The sequence below is a fragment of the Rhinatrema bivittatum genome, chromosome 13, assembly GCF_901001135.1.
Source record: "Rhinatrema bivittatum chromosome 13, aRhiBiv1.1, whole genome shotgun sequence".
Classification (NCBI taxonomy): Eukaryota; Metazoa; Chordata; class Amphibia; order Gymnophiona; family Rhinatrematidae; genus Rhinatrema; species Rhinatrema bivittatum.
In genome coordinates this window covers 52,775,509-52,788,103 of record NC_042627.1, presented here as the reverse complement: position 1 = coordinate 52,788,103, position 12,595 = coordinate 52,775,509, and the positions used below count along the sequence as shown (strand labels likewise).

The 12,595-nt window shown below is 41.9% G+C and overlaps 1 protein-coding gene across 2 annotated transcripts in view; it reads right to left on the bottom strand.

Moving 5' to 3' along the window:
* The window catches only part of FAM214A (family with sequence similarity 214 member A), a 168,711-nt gene that overhangs the window by 124,794 nt on the left and 31,322 nt on the right, over positions 1 to 12,595 (bottom strand). The window contains exon 1 of one of the 2 annotated variants that reach the window (XM_029575109.1): positions 3,444 to 3,531. The exons of the other annotated variant lie outside the window; for it this stretch is intronic. Coding sequence (XP_029430969.1) covers positions 3,444 to 3,516 — 73 coding nt within the window. The 5' untranslated portion in view covers positions 3,517 to 3,531. Of the gene's footprint in view, positions 1 to 3,443; positions 3,532 to 12,595 lie in introns of those variants that run through there. 2 annotated transcript variants of the gene reach the window in all.

The following is a 12,595-nucleotide window of genomic DNA, read 5'->3' as shown; positions in this document are numbered from 1 at the left end:
CTGACATAGCTTTATCAGCAGTGAAGAGGAGCAATTCACATGCTAGCTTCCTGATTGGTGAAGCTTTATGTTTAAAAGAAAGTAGAACAAGAAGTTAGAAAAGGTATTACATCTAAAAACACTGAAAGGTAAAACTAAAATTAATTTATTAAACCAGTCATCACAGAAACATTTGAATCTGTAGATTCTCTCTTCTTATAGACAGTAAATAGCTGCCCAGTCTCTTAATATTCCCAAATGACTGATTTATTTACATGAACTAAAATTTGCCTTGAGGAAAACAAATAATGATAAAGGGCTGACACTCATGATGTTTCATTTCAACGAATTCCTAGTGTTAAAGGAACTTGCCCTATGCAATGACACAAAAGCAACATAATAAAAATCTTGTGCCTGTTCTGTGAGTAACACACCTGGAAGCCCCGAATACTGCTGCACTAATTTAAAGGCCTCTTATTCCAGGTTTACAGAAATCTGTACCAATTCTATAAAGGTAGAACTTAAGGATTATTTTGTGCATAACACTGAAACTTAATAGGAAATGTATAATGAATATCAAGTGTGTCCATACTATTCAAGAGACGAACAAAGACCTGATCTCTATATTGAACATGACAATAGATATCACTGAGTAAGAGAGATGTTATGTTCCTACTGTAATGTTTCAAATATTTATAAAAACCTATTTATGAACTCAAACAGAAAAAAGATTTTCAACTGAAACTTAAACACCTAAATGTATATTTACAGGTATATATAAAAATGTTAAAAATATTCCAATCACCTATCAAATTCTGCAAATGATCAAAGTAATATAAAGCAATAACCTCCCCCTCCCCCATGACATTTAAAAAGCTATTAGATAATCTTTAAATAATCATATTACAAAGCAATGTTTTTTCATTGATTTTACATTGCTAGTTATATAAGCAATAGTCAAATGTATGTGTTACAATTGCCAATGAATTAAAAATGAGCTATGCAAAATATGAACTTTAAACAGCACAAGTTTAATATTTCACAAAAAGGACAGAATTCTCATTTATTACTCAATTAAATCTATTTGAAGAAAGTACCTTGATTTTTAAAGAGGTGCAAATTACTGAAAGAAAATAAAAGCCAGTATTTAAAAGTACTTCCTTGATTACACACCTTCCCTGTGCAGCCTTTTGTTTCCACTGTAAACCATACTGCAATCCTTGTGCAAAGCTGTCTCCTGGTTGAAACTGGGTTATACTATCTGATTCTCAGGGATCCAGATGTCTACAGTGGTTGGAACAAAACATTCTGCTTTGGTTGCATGTTCAGCCAATCTTGCTGCAAGACATTTTTTTCCCACAAAGAAGGCAGAATAAGAGTGCACATAGCAACAGTGCTCTCAGCTGATTGGACAGGAGGCGTTATTCAACCCTTTGCAGCTTACAAGGTCTACTATAGTTTCCTGTCTGCTTGGCAGCAGGATCATGTTATTTTTCTCTTCTTGTGAACTCAGCTGTGCTTGGGCATTTTAAGCAAAATGAACAGTAGATAAAGGATCAAGTCGAGCCAATAAAAATAATCCAAACTGTTGTTGTTCTTGAAAATTAAAAATGACAACACATTTTTACTCATTTTCACTCTTTTTAAAATCTCAGATACACAGAAATAGCTTTGTCTAAAGTTAAGAACTGAGCAATTGATCTGTTACACAAACAATGGGGTCAATTCCCCACACACTCTAGCCTCCTCCAACCAGTGGTTTTAGCCTCCAGGCGGCAAAGAACAGCCGAACATCAGATTTTCCTATATATCTAACACTCGGGCCGATTCAGTAAAAGTTGCGGGAGAGCGGCACGCGCACAGGCCACTCTCCTGTGCGCGCGATTCAGGGGGGTAAGAAGATGCAAATTAGGGCCCGCGGTAAAAAGAGGCACTAGGGACACTAGCGCGTCCCTAGCGCCTCCTTTTTGACAGGAGCGGCGGCTGTCAGCGGATTTAACAGCCGATGCTCAATTTTTCCGGTGTCTGTTCTCAAACCCACTGACAGCCACAGGTTCATAAAATGGACGCCAGCTAAACTGAGCATCCGTCTTCCAACCCGCGGGCTGCCGACCGATTTAAAATTTTTTTTTTTAATTTTAATTTTGGGGCCTCAGACTTAATATCGCTATTACCTCTTACTGTATAAGGGGTAAAGCTAGCATGTCGAAAACGCGCGTCCAAACCCGGGCTAACAGTGTGCTCCACCAGCCCGACAAGGGTGGTTTCTTTACAGAGAGGATGGTGGAATCATGGGACAGCTTCCTGGTGGAGAGAAAAACAGTATCTGAATTCAAAAAAGCATGGGATAAATATAGGGAATTTCTAAGGGAGTGATGGGAATTATAAAACTAAATTAATTGGGCGGATGGGCAGACTAGATGGGCCATTTGTTTTTTTTTTCTGCCATCATGTTTCTATAAAAGGGGATAATCCTGTGGCAGATTTTTCAAGATTCTGCAGCAATTAGATATCTAGACACATGTATGCATTTTAATGTAGAGTACATTTTGCCCCTTTTTTGTTGATTGAATCCCTCCACCCTAGACAATACTCCAAGAGCTGGAGGGGATGTCTCTACTTTGGCTGGTGCTGCAGCAGCAACCTCAGCCAGCCATCTTTCTCAAGCCTAAATGCATCACTTCTGTAGTGTTGATAAAACAAGAGGGTAGGCGATCTAAAAAAGCCATGGGGGCAACACAATCGATTAGATACCAAGGAATGTCCGTTTAGAATCTTTATTTGGAGATTTGTTAATCCAATAAAAAAAGCCCGACTCAGGCCGAGTTTCGCCCACACACTGGGGCTGCCTCAGGGGCTACAATACACAAATAGCAAATAAAACTTAACAATACAAGACAGACATAAATCAAATATAAAATCATAAATACATTTAAATGGTAACATAAAGTGGAACATATAAAATGAAACAAATTGAAACATACTCCACAGGAAATGTAGCTTGAGAATCAGAACGAAAGAGTGTGAATGTATGAAAAAATGAATGATTTTACCTGTATGAAATATCTGATATATGTATGATATCTCATACCATTGAGTTAGTCAGAAAGTCTGTGGAATGTGCAAATAATATGTAATTATAACTAATGATAGCAAGAAATAATGTAACACCCCTTAAAAATTAAAGGTATAAAAGGCACAAAACTATAAAGAAAAACATTTTTTTTTTTTAAATTAAATAAATTCTAAAGCTACAACGTGTGCAAAACTCATTGTGCATATCTTGGACAAAAAAATCAGTATGCTAATAAGTATGTGTGGCTCCCACAATATAACTATAAACATAAATATGGCTTAAAAATAAAATAATGTGAAGGGGTTACAACTTGAGACAATTTTGTTTTGTATGTGACTTGATAAACAGAGGGACTGCGCTGAAATCTATATTAAACAATAAACCTTACTTGGAGTGGTATGCCAGCAGCGTACCGGTCTTCTTCTGGACGTGATAGTTAAAAATCCAGTCTTATGTAACATTTGTAAATCCTCCAGTAACTGTATTGTTGAAACAGCGCACTACATGTAAATCCACAGGGGTAATATATATCATCATGTGCCCCTGTAAGTTGATCTATGTAGGTAAAACTACACGACAGCTGAGGATTAGAATGATAGAACACCAGTCAAGCCTAGCCACTAAACGTTTAAATGCTCCAATAGTTGTACATTGTTTAGAGAAAAAACATGGATTCGATGATCTGAAAGTATGTGTCATTCAACAAATTTTGCTGCATTGGTGGGGAGGAGACAAACAAAAAGCTCATGCAAGCTGAGCAGAAATTGATGCATTTCCTTGACACGCTACATCCTAAAGGACTTAATGCAGAACTTGAGTTAAATGTTTTTTTATAAGATACTCGCTGACAAGCTGACATCATTGTTGACGTAATCACTGATTGGTTGCCGTTCTCCTCTTAAGTTGACAGCTTACGTTGAAATGGTCTCTGTTCCTGTTGGATTCAAACCAGTTGAGGTGATAGTCATCCCGTGAGAAGGTTGGAGTATGCTCTTCTAACACCAGATAAGTGATGATAGTGTTTTTTGATATAAGCTGATTCAAATATTTTATTTATATAGGATGTTGAACAGTGAATGTTGAAAACAAGGGCGAACGAAGTTGGAGATGTGTTCCCTTTAGAAATTGGCAGGAAATGATTAACATCAACAGCTCCTGATGAAGCTGTATAGCGAAACATTGGCCGGGTGTTGAGCTGATACCTTTCTTTTCTGAATTATTGGGATTTCAGAGATTTGAGAAAATAAAACAAAATTATATAAAAATTGAAAAAGTTCAAAATTACACAGCGCTTTGACTAAAAAATATATACACATTACAAAGTGACTCTGACCGCAGATGATTAGAAGACCGGACGGCTTCCCCTTAAAAAATTGTGGGTTAGCACGTCGACAGGCTTGCTGATGCAGTATATACATTAACAAATAATACTGTGAATGTTTTGAGTATTGCCGAGAGACAGAGAGGTGTTTTTGTTTTTTTCCTTTTTGGATACATTGTTTAAAAATACCATTTTGGAAGCCCAGATAAATATATTCCTTGCATTAGAAAATGTAGAAGGATGTCTAAACAACTGCCAGCATGGTTTAAAGGTAAGATAAAGGAGACAGTTAAAGCTAAAAGGGCAGAGTTCAAAACATGGAAAGCACACCCAAATGAAGAAAATAAGCAAGAACATAAGCACTGGCAAGTTAGATGTAAAACATAGACAGGAGGGATGTGAATTGTTTTTGGACGATTTAAAATATCGTCCGATATATTTTAAATCGTCAAAAATCGTTAGAGGCGCGATACAATAGGAATTCCCCCGATTTATCATCAAAAATCGTAAATCGGGGGAGGGGAAGGGGGAGGGCGGGAAAACCGGCACACTAAAACAACCCTAAAACCCACCCCGACCCTTTAAAATAAATCCCCCACCCTCCCGAACCCCCCCAAAATGTTTTAAATTACCTGGGGTCCAGTGGGGGGGTCCCGGTTTGATCTTCCACTCTCGGGCCATGGCTGCGTTAATAGAAATGGCGCTGGCGCTACCTTTGCCCTGTCATATGACAGGATAAACACAAAAATAGATGCCTTGATCTTTTTCAATTGTTTATTAAAACAGAGACGTGCTGGCGGGAGCCTGTGAAGGAGGGACACGCTGCGAGTGGTGTCAGCGTGTTTGAGCGAGCCACGGCCAAAGAGGACGTAAGGAAGGGAGCTTACCCCGTTCTCTGAGACATCTTGTCCCGCCTACCTCTGATGTCATCTCTGAACGCCGGCCCTACTTAAAATCGAGGGCTGTGGCGAAGGAAGCGGGAGCCTGTGAAGGAGGGACACGCTGCGAGTGGTGTCAGCGTGTTTGAGCGAGCCACGGCCAAAGAGGATGCAAGGAAGGGAGCTTACCTCGTTCTCTGAGACATCTTGTCCCGCCTACCTCTGACGTCATCTCTGAACGCCGGTCCTATTTAAAATCGAGGGCTGCGGCGCGCTGCCGAAGCCGCGCGCCCCTGGAAGATTTTTTCAAATTCTCAGAAGTGAAACTTCTACGAACGAGAGAATATCGATGGGAAGAAAGAGGAAGACTAGAATGGTGATCTCAACCCCGGTCAGGAAAGAAGCCTCAGGACCAATGGATCAACACCTTGTGAGACTGGTGAGTCAGCCTCCTAAGAGGCGATACCAGATATTTCTTTTTCCTCTGGTGCTTCCTCAAGTCCGGCCTATAACCAGACTCCCAATGATTCTGCTGAGGGCAATGGGGCAATGGGTTTCAATGCCCCAAGTATGCTAGCAATGACATCTGCAGCAACCCCAGCAGACCCACTAGTTGGCCAGGAAGGACTTTATGAGACAAAAGTGGTGGGATATGATAATCATGAGAATTTAAATGAAGAAAAAGTTAATCCTGAGAATATAACACTAGTGGATGTATGGAGAGCGGTAACAAAATTGGAAAAGATGTTATCTTCTTCCATGAGTCATTCCTCCAATTTCTCAAAAGAAACTGGGAAAACCTTGGATGATTATGGAAAAAGAATTCAACAACTAGAAACACAATGTGGATCAGCCTCAAAACAACTATCAACTTTGCAAACCACTGGGTCAGCCTTTATGAAAGACTCCCTAATGATGTATAGAAAAATGGAGGGTTTTGAGAATGCCATGAGAAAGAGAAATTTAAGGTTTTTGAACTTTCCTTTCACAAGGTTGTTATCTGCCCAAGAGTTATTTGGTAAATACATCAAGGAAAATTTGGGTATCACTAAAGATCTAATTATATCCAAAATGTATTATATTCCAATAAAAAAGAGAGAAGTATTGTTACCAGAAGGGGAAATTGAAGTGTTAACTACAGATAGTCCAAACTTAACGGCCTTTCTTGAGGCCTCAGTGGATGACATTCAATCCAGAGCCACTTTAATAGTGGAATTTAGTCTGGAGCAAGATAAAAATATAGTACTCCAGAAGTACTTTAGAAATAGAGAATTAAACTTTTGTGGCCAGAAAATCCAGGTATTCCCGGATGTATCGAGGGATACTCAAGCAAGACGGAAGTAATTCCTTTTATTAAAACAGAAGGTGTTGTCCCTAGGGGCATCCTTCTATCTTAAGTTTCCCTGCAAGTGTTTAGTCACCTTTCAGAATAATAAGTTTGTTTTCCAGGAACAGAGTCATCTTGAGGGTTTTCTTATAGATAAAGGTGGGCATGACAATGTTACAACCTCCGAAATTGGGAATGATAGACTAGTGTAAATGTAAGTCTCTTCTCCTTAGTATACTCATTGTGTTGAGTTAATTTCTTTTGATATATTATCCTAGGATGGCTCCCCATATAGTGGGCTGGTTATTTTTGGTTTATATAATATATTATTATTATTGTAAAAGTATTTCCTTTTGAATAATGACGTGTAAACCATTCTTTTTCCTTTTTCATGTGCATTGTAAAAATGACAAGAAATTTAATAAAGTATAAATTCAAAAAAAACAAAAAAACAGAGACGTGTTCACAAATTGCCCGACTCAGGCCGAGTTTCGCGGTTCAAAAACCGCTGCCTCAGGGGCATTGCTGACAATCATTGACTGTATATTGGATGAGAATCACACTACTGAAATTTTTTTCACGACTGTGGAGTGTTTAAGCCCCTGAGGCAGCAGTTTTTGAACCGCGAAACTCGGCCTGAGTCGGGCAATTTGTGAACACGTCTCTGTTTTAATAAACAACTGAAAAAGATCAAGGCATCTATTTTTGTGTTTATCCTGACGGCTATCATAGATCGCCTACCTCTTTGTTTTCTTGGACTGTCATATGACAGGGCAAAGGTAGCGCCGGTGCCATTTCTATTAACGCAGCCGTGGCCCGAGAGTGGAAGATCACACCGGGACCCCCCCACTGGACCCCAGGTAATTTAAAACATTTTGGGGGGGTTCGGGAGGGTGGGGGATTTATTTTAAAGGGTCGGGGTGGGTTTTAGGGTTGTTTTAGTGTGCCGGTTTTCCCGCCCTCCCCCGATTTACGATTTAAAAAAAAAACCACGACGATCAGATTCCCTCCCCCCCCCCCAGCCAAAATCGATCGTTAAGACGATCGATCACACGATTCACATCTCTAATAGACAGGCCGAGAAACTTTGAGAAAAAGCTTTCCAGTGAGGCAAAAACTAATAACAGAAACTTTTTCAAGTACATTGAAGCAAAAACCGTATGAGAGAATCAATTGGGTCGCTAAATGGCCAAGAAGCAAAAGGGGTGCTCAGGGAGGACAAGGAAATAGCAGAAAAACTGAAGAATTATTTGCTTTGGTCTATACGGAAGAGGAGGTTGGGAACATACCCACACCTGAAACATTCTTTAAGGGAGGAGATTCTGAGCAATTAAAACAAATATCTGTGACAATGGAGGATGTGATAGATCAGATTACAACAAAGGTAACAAATCATCAGGACTGTATAGCATCCACTTCAGAGTTCTAAAAGAACTAAGACATGAACTTGCTAACTCATTACTAGTAATCTGTAACCTATCATTTAAAACAGCTGTGATTCCCGAAGACTGGAAATTGACCAATGTGATGCTGATTTTTAAAAAGAGTTCCAGAGGTGATCTGAGAAACTATAGACCAGTAATGCTGATGTTGGTGCTGGGCAAAATAGTTTAGAAGCCATTCTTAAAAAATAATAATAATAATAATAATAATAATAAAATAACAACCACTGGCCATATAGACATCAAAGCTTAATAGAGAAGAGTCAACATGGTTTTAGGAAGGGAAGGTCTTGTTTTACCAATCTTTTAGAATTTTTTGATGGTGTAAACACAGATAAAAGTGAGACAGCTGATATAGTATATATGGATTTTCAGAAGGCATTTGACAAAGTCTTTCATGAGAAATTCCTCAGAAAATTACAAAGTCATGGGATAAGAGGCAGTATTCTACTATGGACTGGTAACTGGTTGAAAGGCTAGAAACAGAGAATAGTACTAAATGATCAGTTTTACAAATGGAGAAAGGTTGTTAGTGGAGTACCACAGGGACAGGTACTGGGATCTGTGCTATGTAATGTATTCATAAATGATCTCAAAAAGGGAACAATGACAAAGTTTGCAGATGACATAAAATTTTTTAAAGTTGTTAAAAAGGCAGTGGACTGCAAGGAACTGCAGAAGGACCTTGTGAGATTAGGAGACTGGGCAAATGAATGGCTGATAATTTAATGTGGAAAAGTGCAAAGTGATGCACATAGGGAAAAATAATCCCAACTATAGGTATACAATGCTGGGAATCACTACCCAGGGAAAAGGACATTGGAGTTCTTGTGGACAAAATTTTGAAATCCTCTTAGTGCTCAGTGGCAGTCAAAAAAAAGCAAATACATTTTAGAAATGATCTGAAAAGGAATGGAGAATAAAGCAGAGTTGCTTACCTGTAACAGGTGTTCTCACAGGACAGCAGGATGTTAGTCCTCACATATGGGTGACATCATCAGGATGGAGCCCAATCACGGAACACTTTTGTCAAAGTTTCCAGAAATTTGACTGCCACCTACTCGGCATGCCCAGCATAGCATCAACCCTGCAGCCAGCAGGGGTCCCCCTTCAGTCTCGTCTTATAGTAAAAGTACATGCAAAATATAAAATAATAAATCGTAAGTGAACCCAACTCCGCAGGGTGGCAGGTGGGTTTCGTTGAGGACTAACATCCTGCTGTCCTGTGAGAACACCTATTACAGGTGAGCAACTCTGCTTTCTCACAGGACAAGCAGGATGGTAATCCTCACATATGGGTGAGTACCGAGCTGAGGATGCCTGAGCAATACACCAAATGTACCCAAAGACGTGCAACAGGCACAAGAACTGGGGTGGAATTTGGTAGAGGGCATCCTGAACCCTACCAGGTTGGCAGAAGGATGTTGGTACCTCAGTTCATAAATAAGTTGCGTAGCACAGACTGGCCGAAGATGGAATCTTGTCTGCCAGCCTTGTCTAAACAATAATGGGCTGCGAAGATGTGGCGAGAGCTCCAGGTAGCAGCCTTACAGATGTCAGCAAGGGGCACCGAGCGTAGGTGCGCTACTGATGTTGCCATGGCCGTGACAGAGTGTGCTTTAACACAGTCTTGAAGTGGAATGCCTGCCTGTTGGTAACAAAAGGAAATACAGTCCGCTAACCAGGAGGAGAGAGTCTGCTTACCCACAGGTTTGCCCAATTTGATGGGATCAAAGGAAACAAACAATTGAGTGCCCTTCCTGTGGGCAGCTGTACGGTCTAGATAAAAAGCTAGAGCACGTTTACAGTCAAGGGTATGCAGAGCCCGTTCTCCTGGGTTTGAGTGGGGCCTGGGAAAGAAAGAGGGTAGTATATTGGATTGATTGATATGAAACTCTGATACTATCTTAGGCAAAAATTTAGGCTTGAGTGCGGAGTACTACCCTGTCATGCAGAAGTTTAGTGTAAGAAGGGTAGGTGACTAAGGCCTGTAACTCACTAACTCTGTGAGCAGATGTGATCGCCAACAGAAAAATCACTTTCCAAGTGAGATAGTGGAGATCACAGGATTGGAGAGGCTCAAACGGCGGTTTCATGAGCCTTCCCAAAACCATTTTGAGGTCCCAAGAAGGGGCCGGAGGGCACCGTGGAGGTTTAAGGTGAAGCAAGTCCTTCAAAAACCATGTGACAAGGGGTTGTACTGAAATGGGTACATCCCCCACACCTTTATGGAAGGCGGCTACCACACTGACATGTACCCTGATAGAAGATGTTTTGAGGCCTGACTCTGACAGGTGCCAGAGGTAGTCTAGAAACTTCGGTGTGGGACAAGCGAAGGGATCGATAGACATGGAAGTACACCATCCCATAAACCTGTTCAATTTATAACGATAAGACTGCCTCGTGGAAGGCTTTCATGAAGCTACTAGGACACGGGAAACCGGCTCTGAAAGGTTAAGAGGTTGAAGTATTAACCTTTTAACATCCGGGCAGTCAGGGAGATGGCCTGGAGGTTGGCGTGACAAAGGCAGCCGTTGATCTGAGTGATCAGAATCGGGTCCATCCCTAGAGGAATGTGCTGGTGTACCGATAGGTCGTGGAGAACTGGAAACCAGACCTGGCATGGCCAATGAGGGGCTATGAGAATCATTAGACCCCTGTCCCTTCGCAACTTCATGAGAGTCTTTGAAATGAGTGGAAGTGGAGGATATGCATAAAGGAGACCGCTGGCCCATGAGAAAGAGAAAGCATCTCTGGGCTGTCGGTGTTGGCTGCGAGTGAGAGAGCAGAAGTTCCCTACTTTGCGGTTGTGAATTAATGCAAAGAGGTCTATGTGAGGATAACCCCAATGTTGGAATATTGAGTCCGCTACAGTGGGGTTGAGGGGCCACTTGTGCGGTTGAAAAGTGCGACTCAGCTTGTCCGCCAACACATTGTCCACTCCCGGCAAGTAGGTGGCCCCGAGGTACATCGAGTGGGAAAGAGCCTCCGCCCATATCTGTGCAGCTTCCTGACACAGGAGATAAGAGCCTGTTCCCCCTTGCTTGTTGATGTACCACATGGCCAGCTGGTTGTCAGTTTGAATCAGGATGATCTAGTTGGAGAGGTGATCCTGAAAAGCCATGAGAGCATATCTGATTGCACGAAGCTCCAGGAAATTTATCTGGTGTTTGGCTTCCTCTGGAGACCAAATGCCAAATGCAGGTTTCCAACATGTGATCCCCAGCTGAGGTTGGAGGCATCTGTTGTCAAGGTTATTTGAGGTTCTGGAATCTGAAATGGAAGGCCTTGTACCAGATTGGATTGGTTTGCCCACCAAGCTAGCGATAGACAGAGCTGTTTGGTGATGCAGATTGTGGAGGACATTGGCTGAGAAGACTGAGTCCACTGCATTACTCTCATGGCGAGGCGAGCCATAGGAGTGACATGCACTGTGGAGGCCATATGACCCAATATCAGGAAGTGACGTGCAGCTGAATGTTGTCGAGACTGCAGTCGAAGGGCCAGAGAAGCGAGAGTGAGAGCTCGATCCCGAAGTAGGAAAGCTTTCACTTTTAGAGTGTCCAAGTCGGCCCCTATGAATGATAGAGTTTGCGAAAGAATTAGCTTGGATTTTTGATAGTTTATGAGAAAACCCAGGGAGATCAGGGAATGCAAAGTGAGGCGAAGGGACGACAGCGCACCTTGCCGAGAGGGAGCCCTGATCAACCAATCGTCCAGATAGGGGTAGACGTGGACACTTTGACTCCTGAGGTAGGCCGCTACCACCACGAGGCACTTGGTGAAGATGTGTGGGGCAGATGCTAGGCCAAAAGGTAACACTCGATATTGGAAGTGTTTTGCGCCTATTAGGAATCGCAGGAATCTGCGATGTGACGGAGTAATTGAAATGTGCATGTAGGCGTCCTGAAGGTCTAGAGAGCAGAGCAGATCTCCCCTTTGAAGAAGAGGAAGTAGAGAACCCAAGGTCACCCATCTTGAACTTTTCTCTTTGTAGACATTTGTTCAGAGTGCGAAGATCCAATATTGGGCACACCCCACCTGACTTTTTTGGTATCAGGAAATACCTGGAATAGAACCTTTGCCCCTGTTCTGAGAGGGCAATGTTTCTATCGCTCGGGACTGGAAGAGGAGGGAGACGACCTGTTCCAAGAATGGTGAATGATCGGATGTTCCCCATGTCAACCAAGGCAGGGAATCCAGTGGGACAGAGAGAAAGCTGAGGTGGTAACATTTGGACACTACTGCAAGTACCCACTGATCTGTGGTGACTGTGTGCCATAGGCTGGAGAAGTGGCACAATTGGCCGCCGACCAGAATGGTCGGAAATGGAAGCTGGGTACTGCTCTCTAGAAAGGAGTCAAAAACCTGCCGCTGGACCTGGCTGAGTGGTTGGCTGTGACTTCTGCCCTCGAGGCTGCCTAGGTTGGCCTTTTTTGTAAGGCTTAGAAGGCCGACCCCTGGACGCTGGGGGATAGTATCTCCTCTGCCGGTAGAATTGTTTCTTAGAATCCCTCTTAAAAGATCTTTTGGATGAAGAAGAGGGATCAGAAGGCAGTAAGGAGAGCTGGC